We start from the raw sequence: 16,779 nt of genomic DNA on the forward strand, positions 1-16,779 counted from the left end.
ACCTATTAAGTACTGTTCAAATATTGTGCAATACTGTACTACTTATTGTCTGAGGGATTAATAATTTTTAAGTATTTGTTGGCGCAATAATGACAAATTAGTTTCAATTTGTGTTGATAATTGAATTTTCCGGTAGAATATTAAAGCTCCCGAGTTTTTGCGGGTTTTAGTTTTGTTCTTAAAAATGTCCATTAAGCTTTTGGATTCCGAAGGCAAGCTCACGTAATGGCTGAATTTGAGTCAGAGATCGTGACGCAACGCAACGTTTGTTGTTATTAAATATGTGGATGTTAGTCGTTAAGGTTTTTATTGTATAGCCATGTTTCCTGTTTTTTTTCATCGTACTTACTTAGGTACCTACTACTCAATAAATAAAGCATTTTTTTTTATTCGACTGGATGGCAAACGAGCAAGTGGGTCTCCTGATGGTAAGAGATCACCACCGCCCATAAACATCTGCAACACCAGGGGTATTGCAGATGCGTTGCCAACCTAGAGGCCTAAGATGGGATACCTCGAGTGCCAGTAATTTCACCAGCTGTCTTACTCTCCACGCCGAAACACAACAGTGCAAGCACTGCTGCTTCACGGCAGGATTAGCGGTTAAGATGGTGGTAGCAATCCGGGCGGACCTTGCACAAGGTCCTACCACCTGTGAAAAATATATATGATAATATAAATGAAAATATATGTGATGTATTCTTTCTTAAAGGTAATTGTAACAAAATAATGCCGATAAATGTTATTCTTCCCAAGTTAGAAGCGGTCTAGCCATGATATATTTCGCAGCGTTTTTTTTTTCACGTCACAATTTCGGACCGTGGTAGTTTCTAGTCTATTCCAATTATTTAATAGCAACAACCATTTAATTGTGCATTTAATGAATGAATGAATAATAAAAATGACATTAAGTTTACGAGGTACGCGATGCTATCCGCGTAAAGTCCTCAAGGTCATCCCCATAACAATTTTAAAATATGCACGTATTAAAGTTTTTATTCCACTGTCATAAAGTCAGATTTTCAGCAATCGATAGCACCAACTATCTTGTCATGTCATTCATAAAAGAGAAGTATTGCAAATTTACGTGGAAATTCTTGTGGCGCTAGTATCGCCCGACAAAGCTTGATTATTAAGTACGCGTTGAGTTTAGTTCCAATTTTTCCCACCACTTTCGATAAATTTGTATTTCGTGCGTTTACTGTTACATCATTTCACATAAGGCACACAGGACGTTTTGTTTGTTATCTGTTGTAATAAAGATAATTTAGGTATTTATATTGATACCGGTATAGGCTGCATTCACTTTAATATTTGAGTTGAAGTTACGCGAAATACTTTTTAAAAATGGCAATGAAGAGAGTTTTGATTGTTAATAAGACGTTTCCCGCCGCCGGGTTAGAGCTGTTAAAGAACAAGTAAGTTATTTATTTTACTTTTTAAATAAACTCTTAAGGTTATGAACGCGCTAGTTTGCATGTGTTGCAATTTTTGGGTACTTTTGAATTGAATATATTTCACAAATTATCCAATGATCAGCATGGTAAATTATACACGTTATGTTATGTATGGCAACGCTTTCAAGTGTCAATTTTATAGCACTGGAAAGTACCACACGGAAGTGCTCAAAATCTGTACATACCTTTATTGTTACAAGCTAAAATTAAATTTTCACTTTGTTGGCAAGTAATCTATGAAAAGAGCTGTAATTTTCTACTAGGTACCTCCATCCCATCCATCCATCCCAGCCTATATACGTCCCACTGCTGGGCACAGCCCTCCTCTGAACTAGACACCTACACTACTACACTCTGACTAGGTACCTACTCTACTAGAATTAGAAATTTTATTTATATAACTATAGTTTTTTCCCGCGACTTGATCTACGAAGAATTCTTTTATAGCTATCCCGCAAAAACTGCTATTCTTCCAAATTTTCTCTTCATAAGAATCTACTCCGGACTTCAATAAAGATTTGAAACGACTAGTCCTTTCATTTGTCGACTTTTTTTGTTGTCCTAACGTGTCACCAGTAAGTTTGTTTTATTGCTAGTTTTCGTCTTATTAAGTACTGTAAGATGGTGGTACTGAGAGGGAACCTAAATAAACCTCTCTATCTTTTTCTTTCTTTCTTTCATTTCCAGGGTCCAATACACCGTGGTGCCGCATTTGGACTTTGAGCCTGAAAGCCTGCCCACGATCAAGAAAGAGCTAAAGAACGTGGACGCCATCATCTGGAATACGAAGCACCGATTGACGGGACCGCTGCTTGACTTAGCTGGTTAGTTTTGTACTCGGACCAATGACTCCGCTTAAAGAGCTTAAGGAGTCTAATGGCTCACCTTCATCATCAGCTCACAGCAGTCCACTGCTGGACATAGGCCTCTTCCATGGCGCGCCACAACACTCTGTCTTCAGCCCCAGTGGCTCTCCTTGAGTTGTTGATATTCATAGGCGATGGTAATAATTTGTCTGCATACAGATTCGTTGCTCGTTTGGTCGTTTCTCACAAAAAAGAGCTGAAATACGTATCGTCCCTCTCGCTCTCGTATTAAATAGTACAAGTGTCAGAGGGACCGAACGACACGAACTTCGAGTTTCGAGTTTCGTAGTAGCCCTGCAGTACCGTCTTTGAAATAGAAGAACACGAGCCCCGTGTTCGTAGACCCTGGACACGGGGCTCGTGTTCATTGTATTGATCATGGCAACTCAGGGTTCAAACCTCTTTAGAAAATGGCCCTAGGTATAACCGCCTGTAGTATTTTCTTAGCTTTGTTATAAGTATTTTCTTTTATTTCAGAGGAATTTAATTCACCTCTTTGCACCCTCCTCCCAGTACCAGTGGCGTACAACTTGCCTGCACCAGCAACAGGGGAGGCAACACAAGCGCTGCCTGGCCTCATTGCACGCCCCATGTTGTCTACCCTATTGCTGGTGCTGGTGGGTGCATGCGGGTGTAACTACTTGCGCTACTTACCCGTGCTGACCGACTAACCCATGACCCTTTCTGATTCCAGGACCTAATCTAAAATGCGTGTCCACCATGTCGTCGGGAACGGATCACATAGACATCCACGAGTTCGAGAAGCGGCAGCTGCCGCTCGGCAGCACTCCTCAGGTCCTCGACGATGCTGTGGCGGACATCACCGTGGGCTTGGTGATCGCTGCGGCCCGCCGGTTTAAGGAAGGCGTGGCTGAACTAGAAAGGTGATGTATAGCCAAAATGGTATAGCTATCAGGAAAACTATTTTAGAAATCATACCATCGTCATCCCGGCCTATATCCCACATAGCTCACTCACATCCTCCTTAATACCGTCCTCGATTCGAGAATGGTAAAAAACTGTGTAGGTATTTCTAGAAGCAGCAAGAAGCAAGGTTCCTGGCTGGATGCTAATGCTATAACACATTTTCAACAGCCATAATAATGTAAACCTGTGGTACTAACATACCCAAGCAACATACCGACATAGCCATGCGAATCAGCTCGGCAATAACTAGGAGAACAGATGACCGTTGGGGCCAAAATGTTTTCCAATAGAGACCGCGGGTCGGTAGGACGGCCATCAACGAGATGGACGAATGAACTGGTTTACGGTGGATGCAGCCGCTTCCAACCGAAGCAACTGGAGGCATATGGGGAGGACATGTCCAACAGTGTACTTCTTACGGCTGATATGGTTATGATGATGGTGGTATGAAGAAGCGGTAGGAGGCAAACTTATACGTATCACACAAATGTCGCTAAATATGTTACATTTAACTTTAGCTTAAAGTAGGTAATTATTTATCAGATTCTGATAATAATTAGACTATAACTAAGTCCCTGTAAAGTAAACTGGTATTATTGACCTTTTCTAGTGGCGATTGTAAATTCGGTGTGCAATGGCGGCTGGGGCAGGACATCGCTGGCAGCACGGTCGGCATAGTCGGCTTCGGCGGTATCGGGCAGGCCGTCCTCCGGAGGCTAAGAGGTTTCGACGTCAAGAGATTCCTTTACAGCGGAAGAACTGATAAGCCTGAGGGTAAGTTTAAGTAGAACCTTTTTTCGTGCTAACATTTTTACTTTCTGAAAAAATACATGTGTTGTATAGAAAAAAACTTGCGGTTCTCTGATATGTACCTCCACAAAGTACCTAATGTCTGAATTAACAATTTAAGTTTCATTATCATCCCAGCCTATATACGTCGCACTGCTGGACACAGGCCTCATCTCAGAATGAGGGGGCTTGGACTGTAGCTAGTTCGCACCCTAGCCCAGTGCGAACTACGTCAGTTCCCAATTTAGTTAATAATAAGAGGACTTCAGGGCTGCAGTTTTTTTCTACGTCAGCACATTGCCAGCCTTATACTGTCGTGTCGACCGTGTCGTTCTGCTCCCACTTATTTATTTATTGGAAAAGTAAAAGGGACGGTATGATACGAACTTCGAATTTTGAACTGGAAACCCGATTTGAAACTTCTAACATAAGTACCTAACTAACTACCTTGTAACTGCAGAGTCGGTTGGGTAATTTTACCAGAAGCACAGAATAAGTAATAGTACAAGTACCAGAAGGCGTAAGAAAATGAAGCATAATGTAGATCTCTTTAGCACAAAAATATCGGTTGGAAAAATAATGTTTCCTTTAGGCTTGGGCGTGGTAGGCCCGCTGACTGAGTGACATCTAGCGAGTAGCGACATCTAGCGATAGACTCATACAAACTTCAACAGCTATATTATATTTTTTTCTCGCTGGCTAGTAATATTCTAATTACTTCTCTTTTTATTTAAGCGAAAGCCTTGGGAGCAGAGCGTCTTCCCATTGAAGAACTACTCCGACTGAGTGACTACGTGATATTGTGCTGCCCTCTTACGGAGGAGACGCGACATCTCATCAACGACAAAACACTCGGCATTATGAAGCAGAATGCTGTGATAGTCAATATCGCAAGAGGAGGTAAACTATCCTAATAATATAAAAGTACCTGGGCGACCGAGCTTTGCTCGGGCTTAAACTCGACAATAAACGTTTTCCCAGAGATAAGACCAAGCTAGCTCGATTTGTCATTCATCCCCGAAAACCCCCACTTACCAAATTTCATCGAAATCGTTGGAGCCGTTTAATATGTATATTAGATAGATGTGAAAATGTGTGTGTTTGTTATTATTTCTTCTACAGAAATTTGGTATATTAGATGGCTGGAACTCTGGAATAATAAAAACATACTTACCAAAGCTCCTTTTTGTCTCGATATACTTTCGTTAAAATAAACATTGCTATGTATAAATTATTTACTATGTTAAGGTTCTTTGGAAGCACAGGCTTATCTGTTTTTTATTTTTAGATGTAATAGATCAAGATGCGTTGTATCGGGCTCTAAAAGAAAACCGCATTTTCGCCGCCGGACTTGACGTGGTCACTCCTGAACCCATCGCAAAGGACCACCCTCTCGTCCAATTGCCTAATTGCTGTAAGTTAAAATTGAACAGAGCAACTCGCTTGTCTGTTTGTCCGTTATGGGTGAAGCCAGACGACCGTAACTCAAAATGAGTTGACTCATTATGAATGAGGGTTTTCACAGAGGCGAAATGTCGCTAGATGGCGTTAGTATCGTGAGGTCCATTTGACGTTTGACGTTTGCTTGCGATTGACTCATTTAGTTTTTTTCAACACACTTGCTCGTAAACAGTGTCGAAACATGCAGGCTACCTTGGTTGCAACCCCCCAAATAAAACCCGTGACCTTCATGTGCTTGTCATAAAGCCCGTGGTCGGTAAATGAGTCATTGCCCGTACTAATTTCATGTCATGAAGCCCAAGGTCGGTAAATGAGTTTGATACTGCATGGTGTGGTGCAGCGCGGCGCGCGCAGGTCGGGCACATGCGCTACGTGGGGTGGGGTGGCGCGGAGGCTGGCGCTGCCAAGAGCGGTATCGGCAATTTTTGGAAAAATCTTAGTTTTTCTTTTACAAATATACAATTTTACTCGCAAATGTGATGAAAAACATTGTATGTCAGACGGGTGGTACTAGAATTACGAACATCGACTCATTAAAGCCCTCAGTCTTCGACTTCGGGCTTCTAATAGACTCTCGTTCGTAATTCCTTGTTTACCGCCCTTAAGACACAATGTTTTTTAACTTTTTAACCTATCATGAGCAAACGTCAAACGTCAAACGGACCTCTCGATAGGTACTAACGCCATCTAGCGATATTTCGCCTTTGTGAAAACCCTCATTACCGTGTGGCACAAACTGGACTTTTGTATAAAACCGATGCAGCAGAAATTACGCGACCGAAAATACGCGACTCACAACTCAAAAAATTACGCTCGTCTGGTCTGGCTCCACCCTATATTTTAAGAAAATTTACAGTATTTTTCTCAATTATTCGCAAAACATTCAAGCAAAGAGAATATAACCACTACGTTTTCATTCAAGTGTGTATTCAAGTTTCTTTTTTTTATTGTAACTGTCAACTCAAACAGCCAAATCCAAGCATGTGTATCGTGGTCAGTCCGATGTTATTATTGGTTATTGGTTATTGGTCTGGCCCGATATTATACGAACTGCAAAATTTGAACTTCGTTTCTTACCGTCCCGCTGGCACTAAAATTATTTAATACGAGTGTGAGATGCACGGTACGATACGAACTTCGATTTTCGAGTTTCGTAGCAGCCCTGCTGAAATAATAATGTTTTTCTGTTTTCAGATATTCTACCACACGTTGGTAGTGCCACAATTGAAACGAGGAACGCAATGGCGAGAATTTCTGCGAGAAACGTGCTGTTAGCTTTAGAGGGTAAACCCATGTTGAATCCTGTAATTTAGTGAATATTAGACAGAAATTTGTATTATTTGCTATTATGTGTCAGATCAGCTTTGTTACAAAATATATATTGAATGTATAATTTAAAAACCTATATTATAAAGCTAGTATAGTACAGGAAATATGATTTGACCATCTAGGTAATCTCCACTAACACCTCAAACAAAAGCGAGTAGACTTTCGAAGCGAATAGCAAGTTACCAACTCATATCTGACCGGATGGCCAAGTGGTTAGAGAAGTTTATTCCCGGCCGGAGCAGATATTTGTATGAATAATACGAATGTTTGTTCTCTGGTCTTGGATGTTTAATATGACTGTATTTAAGTACGTATTTATCTATATAAGTATGTTTATCCGTTGCCTAGTATCCATAGTACAAGCTTTGCAGTTTGAGACTAGGTGTCACATGATGTTTATTTATTATTTAAATTATATAACGTGGTCGACACTAAAATTGTTTTTTTTTTCTGAAAATCAACCCTGGAAACGAATTCCACAACAAACGTTATAGCTTCCTGTTCATATAGCGACATCTGTTGGAGAGTAGAGTTTAAGTTCATAAGTTCGAGTAGAACTATCTCAAGTGAATTGTCAGACAAATTAAATGTCAGTCAGTTTTCTCTTACCCTTGGTTAAGTTTAACCACATAATTATGATTGGCTGGGCTTGGCTGCTTTTTTTTAGAATACACCTTATGCCGTTGAGATAAAATTGTATCTATTCAATGAGGGCTATCGTTTTTTTTCTCACTAGATGGCGCACTGTTGCGTGAGGTTTTTTAAGTATGGCTTTCAAAGTCTGTTATTAGTATGCAAAGTTTTTGAATGAAAAAAAAAAAAAAAAAAAAAAAAAAAAAAAAAAAAAAGAGCATGCCACAGTGTTGCATAGTCCCGTTTTCTGTTTAGAGCTAAAAATAGGGAGACAAAAAACTGTCTCAAAAACAGACATTCATTGCCCCGGAACGCATATTCAATTGAAGAACGTTCACATATCATATATTCAAATATTAAATATTCTAAAATTAGCGTCACCCAAAAACTATGAGATTTTGACATTTCGGAGACCTCACGCTACACTAGCCTTAGTGGTAAATCATACGCGATAGCCCTCATTGACCTATTCAAATGTCAGGTTATCAAGAGCAATAGGTATGTACATTTTGCGTCAACACGACCCAATCATGCATAACAGTCAAGTCAAACCTACGCGAAAAGTTAACTTCACTATGATACTTTTTGTTTTCTTTAGTTTTAGTAGCTAACAGTTGAATAGCGGAGTACTTCCATGAAGACTGGTTTCAAGAGATAGTTACTATTATACTGCCTGGTTTTATTTCGCTACCTACTTCAATTGAAACAGCTAGACGTTCAGCCGGCGCGGCGTAGTACTTAAAAGTTAAGAGTAGATCTGTGATTTGATTTGCGTGTGACTTGTACCTTTGTTAACTGATAAAAAGTGATAAGCTTGTTGCGATACAATGATAATTTACTTGCCTCTGTTATGCGCACTGATAGGGTTTGTTTCGCAGACAGACTGTGCTGAAATTGCAAACATGACTAAGGATTTAAAAGTTTTAATTTCATCAAATGACTTTCCGGAACCAGCGGCGAAAATTCTGCAAGAACAGTAAGTAATTGTGATTTATTTTATAACCGCGAATCTTGCGATCCCAGCCTTTTACTACAAAGTGCAATGCAAAATTCGAACTTCGTATATTGTCATCCCGCTGGTGCTTATATTATTTAAAATGAGTGATGGACGGTACGATACGAACTTGTTTTGACTATTCACCCATAAAAAACCTATCTTTAATTTAAATTTTAGTTTTACAGTTATTGTAAGTCGCTACAACCATTTTGGCGAGGAAGGTGCAACCACAAACAAGGAGGAGCTCCTGCGACTGGCTCCTGGAATATCTGCCCTCGTCTGGGTCTCCCACCATCCCATTACCAAGGAACTGTTGGATGCTGCAGGTACTTTAGCTTACCATATGATGATTGTCAGGCCCTGATCTAAGGGGGGGCAAGTTTCGCCATAGGTGTATATAAAGGGGGGGGGTTGGTTTGGTTGTGCCCACCCCAGTATGTTGGACTACCGATTCAAAATTCTATAATTCTAATATCTTCACACAAAAATCCAGGCCAGGCCCCCCTGAAAAATAACCCTAGATACACCAATGAGTCTGGCATTTGCTCAGAGCAGCGTGGATGCATTGATATGATGAGTCTGACCCAACCTAGACCCATCAATATTAATATTCAGAAATGTCACCTTTACTAACTTTACCTAAGCAGAAATTAGGAACCATTTTACTTTTGAAATTTGAAGATGACAAATGATGCAAAATTTTGTTTCGTAACATTTAGATAAAAATGAAAGGACTAACTATCTTATCTAACATATTTTATGTTATTTTATCAGACATGTCATAACATTATATGTGCTGGACTTTATGTAATTTTTATAACAATTTTATCTCACTTCTTATGTACAAGGTTATCTTCCTGACCTAATTTTAACAAGAACATACCTTATTAATTTATTACTTATACCTCGTGTTATGTTACCAACATAAGAATGCCGTATTGTCAAATTGGCCATTTGAAATAGGCCGCAGTTTCATAGCCAAAAAAATAGCATTATTTTTTTGCGTTTTTGATCACTTGATCTTTGACGTCTTGCAGTAAAAAAGGCACTACCAACTCCTAATTGACAACCTTATAAAATATGCCAATTTAATGATCACCAACTCTTAATAGCCCACCTTGCAAAATATGCCAATTTAATTATCACCAACTCCTAATAGCCCATAGTCAAAATACCACGCACAGGACTTATCACGCTAACATACACAAGTAATATTTACCTCAACGTTTCGGCAACATTACAGTGGCCATGGTCACGAGTAAAATATGCCAATTTAATTATCACCAACTCCTAATAGTCAGCCTTATAAAATATGCCAATTTAGTGATAATTAGTGAAAACATAAACATTGTCTAGTTTTAGAGCTGCTTAGTTATTAAGAGAGGAAGTGATAAAGGACACAGTTTTATTAATGCTACCCCACTAGTACTACGCAATTTTCCGGGTTAAAACTATCCTATGTACTTGCCAGGATCGTACAGTATCTTCATACCTCATCTTTTTTTATACAAGAGGATGCAAACGAGCATGCGTGTCACCTGATGGGGAGTATCTAAATCGCTTTTGCGGTTTAAAATACTTTCGCTTTTATAATAATTGTTAGGATAAGGATTTCCATCCCAACCCTTAAAAAGCACAGACTATATGTTTCAGGCCCTTCCCTCAAGGTCGTCGCAACAGCATCAGCAGGCTACAACCACTGCAATGTAGATGAGCTAAAGGCCCGTGGCATCAAACTGTCCAATACGCCAAACGTACTAAGTTCTGCGGTCGCTGAAGTTGCCATCGCTTTAATGCTGGGCGCTGGTAGACGATTCACTGAAAACTTGGAACAAGTTCATAGGTGAGTCAATCCTGAGTACCTATTCACCATCATCATATCACTATCATATCAGCTGTAGGAGTGAGAGAGACGGTACGGTACGAACTTTGAATTTCGTAGTAGCCCCCCAGGACCAGGCCGTATTGTCTAACGCAAGTCTCGCGAACGCATTCATTATTTCTTTCTGCCCTCAACCCACACCGACCGTGTGATAGAAAATGAAACGAATAGTTTTTTTTTAGATACCTACGTACTTAACTACTATAAAATTAGTCGCGCATTGTCCCAACAACGCGTTTACGGGTTCGCGACAGTGGCGTAACTATACCATCTGGGGCCCGTGGCAAATTCTTTTGATGCGGCCCTATCAGTAAAAATCGTCACGTTGTACTCAGGTACTTACAATGTTAAAAAAATATTTCTGAGCTAGCGGCCTCTTGGGTCGGGGCCCGTGGCATTTTGCCGGCCCTGCCACCCTATAGTTACGCCACTGGCCCGCGAACCTGGCCCTATACTACGAAGTGCAAAATTCTAACTTCGTATCTTGCCGTCCCGCTGACGCTAATATTATTTAATACGAGAATGAGAGGAACGGTACGATATGAACTTCGATTTTCGAATTTCGTATTAGCCCCCCTGGGTTTGGCCAGCCTTGAATTAAACTAACAATTTGACTATACCCGAGCTAGTTTAACGTATTAGTCACCCTATAACAGAAATAGTAGGTAGGTACGCGCTTTAAACAATTGTGTTTATCATCAAGGTTTTCCCACAATACGCCATCTATGAGTCATGTCTTCAGGAAAACGAAATACATAATAGGAATAATACATAAAGAATACACTTATAGACATATTATTTATTTATAGTACTAGCTTTACCAGAAAGCCTTCATTTAGTTGTTATCGGTTTTTTTGTTGTTAATATCTTAATCAGGGCCTGTTTTTTTTTTTTACTTTTATGGCCCTAGCTCTAGCTGAACCTTTTGGGACATTTTTTTTGTTCAATTCCACCAGCCACTGTCACCACTCCATTTTATACACTATAAGAGTAATAGGTATGCTTCGTTTATACATACACTCTTACACAATACATTTGTGTTTGCAATTTTAATACTGAATATAGGTACTTACAATACGAAAAATAAATATTTTTAAATGCTTTTAAATATCTTCTATAGATCTGTAAGGCCATAGGTGCCTTAGTTATTTTTAACTTAACTTAATCAAATCTTAATTTTAGTCAGTGCTACTGTGAGGCTTTAAGCTCATTCTTTTTCGTTTCCTTTTTTATTTTGTTCAAACCCGTCTTGGTCGTCCTTTTCTTTTTGATCCTCGCCCATAGCTTCCCAATATGATGGTGGCGCGTCGCTGCTATATCCAGACGCTGAACCATTACCCTCCTCAAAATTAGCTGACAGTCTATCAATCACTTGAAAGGGAATTTCCAAAGGCAAATTGATGTGAGGAATTGGTAGAACTACTGTAGTTAACACAGAATAATCTCTTCCAAATATCTTTGAATGATCATAGGAAACGCATAAACTAGGAATAGTAATTTCAGCTGCAAATTTTGCTGTCTCCCCTGCCTTTATTGCCCCGTAAGTGAATTCCGTGTTTTCGACTTCAGATTTTACATTAACTTTACGCCCTCCACTTGCAGTGTATGTGTCAACTTCTAGCAATTTAACTTCAACGCGTTTTATGTCCACGTTTGTGTTGTTTTCAACCTCGTAATTAACTTTAACACCTTCTCCTGGCTTAAGAACTGAGTTGACTATAGTAGCCTTTAGGTGCACGATGCTTTTTTCGCCAGAAAACAGTGAACTCAGCTGTAATAAACTTTTCTGCTCGCCATATATCAACGGTTCGGTTGCCATTCTTGGAATCTGACTAGAAGCGACTTGTATCTCCTTCTTGAAGTGTCTGTTCATGTTCAATAGGCCTGGTCTCTCGAATTTTATGCGCACATAGTACTTTATATAGCAACGACAGTAATAACCGCCTGTATTTTTAGTATAGTCTAGAGACCCTGGGACGTCATGAGGAAGCAATAAACTGAAAGGAGTCTCATATTCTCCAGCGACCAAAGGCTTACCCGATTCATTTTTGTATATAACATTATCAATATCAACATATGTCTCTTTGTTGCCGTATGTATGCATGCGATCATTCCTTTTCTTATGTTTATCCTCAAAATAAAGTCTGCCCTGACCTTTCAACGACACAACAATCGTAGAAAACTCGTATTCTTCATCTAAGTAGTACTTTATTGCTCCAGACACTGTGCTTCCTGATTTATATTCATATTTGTTGTCATCCGATGGGCACAAACTAATCTCGCATTTGATGCCCATAGTTAATTCGTTATGGTACGCCGTAGATACACGATTTTTGCAACACGTCGTAAAATACTTGTTACTTTGTTAGTTTGCAATGATAAACAATGTTATGACCTGTTGTAACACCACCTCGGCCTTAGTCAGGCGCACGCCACGCACTGGCTGACTAAACGAACTGAACGAACTAAGACTCAGTGTCTCATATCCACTACCTACGGCAGACTCGACAAACAACGTAGACAACAAGCGCATAATAAAAAAAATGAGAATCACAGAGAAAACAACACTACGTTCCGTTTCACGCTCACAGTAGTAGACCGACTCAAACAAAATTATTGCGCTGTGATACAAGTTTAGACAAGACCAAATAGAATATTGGCTTTATTCAATAATAAAATAGGACATGGTAAAGAAACATAGTTGTTGATAGAATGACATAGCGACAGACAATGTCAGACACCATGGACAATAAGATATTTACAAGTCTTCTTATAAAGACGCAAGGAGGCTATTATCACATTCGCCCCCTCTACGAAGAGACGTAGTCATGCATGAAGGCTGGAGGTCTGCGATCTCTGCCTGAACGCCGAAGTTGGCTGATTCCTGCATTCGGATCGATGTTGGCAGGCGGGTCTTGAATGGCAGAGATTTCTTCGGATTGGTTATCGTCAAGTTCGTCATCTGAAAGGTCATCGTCAACAGCTCGTGGTGCTGGAGCTAACGATCTATTGGAGACTGTTGTCTCTCGCCCATCAGGCAGTCTTATAAAGGAGTATTCTGGATTACTCTGCAACAATTGGACTTCCTGTACAGCGGGGTCATACTTGGAGCTTCTTACGTGCCTTTTCATAAATACCGGTCCAGGCGAATGTAGCCAAGTCGGCAAGGATTGTCCGTTTTGAGAACGGCGTGGGTGATTGAACATGCGCTCATGCGGCGTTGTGTTAGTGCTCGTACACAGGAGAGATCTTATAGAGTGCAGCGCCGGTAGCAGTGCCTTTTCCCAGTTTACTATATCGTCATTGTTTGATTTGAGGTTTAGTTGGATCGTTCGCCACAGTGTGCCGTTGAGACGTTCAACCTGCCCATTTCCCTGGGGATTGTAAGGCGTAGTGCGGCTGCATGATATCCCGACGGAAGACAAGAATTGTCTAAGTTCGTCTGATAAGAAAGATGTACCCCTGTCGGAGTGGATGTACGCTGGAGTACCAAAAGTGGAGAACAAGTCTTCGAGACAATTGATTACCGTTCTTGAAGATACATCCTTACACGCATAAGCGAAGGGAAAACGACTAAACTCATCAATTATTGTCAGTATGTATCGGTTCTGGGTGCTAGATGGTATTGGTCCCTTAAAATCAATGTTTAATCTTTCAAAAGCGGCTGTCGCTTTGATAAGATGTCCTTGATGTTTCATGTAACGTGGTTTTATTTCCGCACAAGTTGGGCATGCGGCCGTCATTCGTTTTACATCCTCTACGGAGTACGGTAGGTTCTTTGATCTGACCCAATGAACCATGCGCGTGACCCCTGGATGGCAGAGATTTCGGTGTAGTTCCACTAGTTTAGAGTTAGAAGCGGCAGTATTTATTTGCATGCATACTCGTGAAAGTGCGTCCGCGGCGAAGTTATGTTTCCCAGGTCGGTAGACTATATCATATTTGAAACACGAGAGCTCCAACCGCCACCTTTCGATCTTTTCGTTCTTTATTTTGTTAGAGTGTGTTTGATTGAACATGTATGCGACAGATTGCTGATCTGTAATGAGTAAGAAATGTCTTGCTATCAGGAAATGTCTCCATTTTCGCAAAGCTTCGACTATGGCGCAGGCCTCTTTCTCAATCGAAGGTTGCCTTTTCTCGGAGTCGTTGAGAGAACGAGAGAAGAATGCGACAGGACGACCCTTTTGTGATAGGGTCGCTGCGATGGCAAAATCGGAAGCGTCTGTCTCAACTGAAAATATTTCACTGTCGTCGATTCCTGCTAATGCCGATTTCGATATATCAGTTTTAAGGTTTTGAAAGGCAGTGATAGCTTCTTGAGATAATGGAAAAGTGACTTCGATTAAAGGTCTGATTTTCGTAGAAAAGTTGTTGACCCACTTTGAATAGTGGGCGAAGAGACCGAGCGCTCTCTTCAGTGTAGCAGTATCAGTGGGGATTGGAAGATTCGTTAGCGGTTCCAATCGAGACTTGTCCGGCTTTATAACGTTGTGGGCGATAGTATATCCAAGCAAGTTGATTGACTCTGATTCAAATGTGCATTTGTTCATGTTTAAGGTTAGTTTGTATTTTTCAGCGGCCTTCATGAACATTTCAAGATTTTTGTCATGGTCGGATTTGTCCTTACCGCAGACAGTTACGTCGTCAAGGTAAGCGAAGGTACCTTTAAGTTTTTCAGTGTCAATTATGTATTGTAAGGTTCTTTGAAAGGCCGCCACTCCATTCGTTACGCCAAACGGTATTCTTGTAAACTGGTAGAGATTACCACAAGCTTCGAATGCAGTGTAAACTTTTTCTTTCGGTAAGATTGGGACTTGGTGGTAAGCACTTTTGAGATCGATTTGACTGTAAACGTTGTATTTTGCCACTTTTGTTATGATAGAATCAATGCTCGGGAGAGGGTAAGCGTCTAGTCTGTAAATCTGTTGATTGTTTGCGAGTAGTCGATAACGAGGCGCTTACGGTGATGGCCTCCGCCAGCAACGAGTACTTGTGCCCTCCATGGCGAGATACTGGGTTCGATTACTTTATCCCTAAGTAGGTTGTTTATTTCGTTTGATATGAAGTCTTGGTCTTCTTGAGAATGCCGTCTTGAGCGTATAGCAATAGGCTTTATGTCTGGCGAGAGGTTGGTGAAAACTGATGCTGGCGGGACTGACGCTTCTAAAACGTTGCAGACTTTGAGAGGTTGTTTGTCTCCTCCAAATTGAAGTACGAGTGACGAGTGCTTCCCGAGAACATCGTGCCCGATGATGATATCTGCGCATAGATCGTTGATGATGAGCAGTGGTTGGTGTTGGTACTTGTGTTCACCAATTTGAATTGTTGCATAGCATAGACCTTCGACATGAGAGACATTATTGAGTGATGCTAGAGTAATTGCTTGCTTGCAGGGCTTTTGTTTGAGGTTGATTATTCGAGCTAGGTTTTTGTCTATAAAGCTAATTGAGCTACCGGTGTCGAGAAGTGCATCAGCACGATATTCGTTGACTGTAATAGGTATAGTTGCTTTTCTTAGGCTTGCAGGAGCAGCGGCGGAGATGTTAGATAAGTTAGGGTAAGTAGATTGAGGTTGAGATTGTTCGTCATCTGTGGCAATAGCATTAGCAGTCGTAGGTTGGGCCCAGAACTACGGCATACGCTTGCGAAATGCCCCTTCTTGGAACAAAGCTGACATTCGGCGTTATACGCGGGACATCTGTTTCGCTGATGAAGATTACTGCCACCACAGAAGAAACATCGTCGTCTGGTTTGGTTAGGGTAAGAATCAGGTCGAGATCTGTTTGGAGCGTTTGTAGCTGCTAAATTGGTCATCAGCGAGTGTTCTGGAGCTTCAGAGGCAGCATTAGCATGAGCAGATGTAGAAGGTGACACTGTAAGTAGTTGCGAAGTGCTTTCGGCGGATTCTAGAGACAAAGCCAGGTTCAAGGTTTTCTCCAGAGTGTCAGTGGAGTTTTCTAGAAGTCTTTGTTTGATTTTCTGCGATGATACCCCGGCAATGAAAGCTAAACGTACGACATCGTTTTGGTAATCAGCTGCAGTGACATCTGTGAATTTGCAGTCACGAGCGAGTACGTTCAGGGCTCTCGAATACTCAGCTACTGACTCGCCCGGCTGTTGTTTCCTTGAAATTAGAATATGTCGTGCTAGGGTGGTGTTTTGTCGCTTTTCATAGGCATCATTGAGCGTTTTGATGGCTTCGTCGTAGGAGGTCTTTGCTTGAATAATATTGTAAATTGGCGGAGAGATATGATTGACAAGGAGTTGGTACTTAAGTATTTTATCTGCTGAGGCGGCTTCCCGTGCGATGAAATTCTCGAATGAATATTTCCAATGCGCCCATTTGAGGTCTGAACCTATCATCGAAGGCTCCACGTCAAACCGTTCGGGGCGCAAATAGCGTGACATAGATGAGTTTTCTTTTCCTTCAGGCAT

General features: G+C 40.8%; 4 protein-coding genes across 5 annotated transcripts; 2 read left to right on the plus strand and 2 right to left on the minus strand.

The window, feature by feature from the left end:
* The first annotated feature begins 1,234 nt into the window (after positions 1–1,234).
* On the plus strand, positions 1,235–6,926 carry LOC141445512 (glyoxylate reductase/hydroxypyruvate reductase-like). Its single transcript, XM_074111349.1, has 7 exons — positions 1,235–1,418; positions 2,145–2,281; positions 3,018–3,207; positions 3,861–4,024; positions 4,775–4,939; positions 5,328–5,453; positions 6,695–6,926. Exons 1-7 carry the CDS (start codon positions 1,348–1,350, stop codon positions 6,811–6,813), a joined length of 972 nt encoding a protein of 323 aa, XP_073967450.1. The 5' UTR covers positions 1,235–1,347; the 3' UTR covers positions 6,814–6,926.
* Positions 6,927–7,920: 994 nt separating this feature from the next.
* Positions 7,921–10,527, plus strand: LOC141443214 (glyoxylate reductase/hydroxypyruvate reductase-like). Of its 2 annotated transcripts, XM_074108435.1 has the most exons (4): positions 7,921–7,960; positions 8,341–8,438; positions 8,637–8,785; positions 10,113–10,527. In XM_074108435.1, the coding sequence occupies exons 2-4, from the start codon at positions 8,365–8,367 to the stop codon at positions 10,304–10,306; spliced, it is 417 nt and encodes a 138-aa protein (XP_073964536.1). In that variant the 5' UTR covers positions 7,921–7,960; positions 8,341–8,364; the 3' UTR covers positions 10,307–10,527. The 2 variants fall into 2 exon arrangements, with proteins under 2 accessions (XP_073964536.1, XP_073964528.1); XM_074108427.1 differs by lacking the exon at positions 7,921–7,960 and having other exon boundaries at positions 8,126–8,438; positions 10,113–10,471.
* A 1,021-nt stretch (positions 10,528–11,548) lies between these two features.
* LOC141445458 (uncharacterized) lies at positions 11,549–12,637 on the minus strand. Its single transcript, XM_074111302.1, has one exon. The coding sequence runs from the start codon at positions 12,635–12,637 to the stop codon at positions 11,549–11,551; it is 1,089 nt and encodes a 362-aa protein (XP_073967403.1).
* Positions 12,638–15,858: 3,221 nt separating this feature from the next.
* LOC141445461 (uncharacterized) lies at positions 15,859–16,779 on the minus strand. The gene has a single exon (XM_074111303.1). The coding sequence runs from the start codon at positions 16,777–16,779 to the stop codon at positions 15,859–15,861; it is 921 nt and encodes a 306-aa protein (XP_073967404.1).

This window comes from Choristoneura fumiferana, chromosome 2 (genome assembly GCF_025370935.1).
Source record: "Choristoneura fumiferana chromosome 2, NRCan_CFum_1, whole genome shotgun sequence".
Lineage (NCBI taxonomy): Eukaryota > Metazoa > Arthropoda > Insecta > Lepidoptera > Tortricidae > Choristoneura > Choristoneura fumiferana.

Bases quoted from the DNA above. Each gene is read 5' to 3' on its own strand.
- LOC141445512 (XM_074111349.1), top strand. From the start codon at position 1,348: ATGGCAATGAAGAGAGTTTTGATTGTTAATAAGACGTTTCCCGCCGCC. The intron at 1,419-2,144 runs GTAAGTTATTTA...TTTCATTTCCAG, and splicing joins TTAGAGCTGTTAAAGAACAA to GGTCCAATACACCGTGGTGC. The intron at 2,282-3,017 runs GTTAGTTTTGTA...TTCTGATTCCAG, and splicing joins ACCGCTGCTTGACTTAGCTG to GACCTAATCTAAAATGCGTG.
- LOC141443214 (XM_074108427.1), top strand. From the start codon at position 8,290: ATGATAATTTACTTGCCTCTGTTATGCGCACTGATAGGGTTTGTTTCG. The intron at 8,439-8,636 runs GTAAGTAATTGT...TTTAAATTTTAG, and splicing joins GCGAAAATTCTGCAAGAACA to TTTTACAGTTATTGTAAGTC. The intron at 8,786-10,112 runs GTACTTTAGCTT...TATATGTTTCAG, and splicing joins GGAACTGTTGGATGCTGCAG to GCCCTTCCCTCAAGGTCGTC.
- LOC141445458 (XM_074111302.1), bottom strand. From the start codon at position 12,637: ATGGGCATCAAATGCGAGATTAGTTTGTGCCCATCGGATGACAACAAA.
- LOC141445461 (XM_074111303.1), bottom strand. From the start codon at position 16,779: ATGCCTGAAGGAAAAGAAAACTCATCTATGTCACGCTATTTGCGCCCC.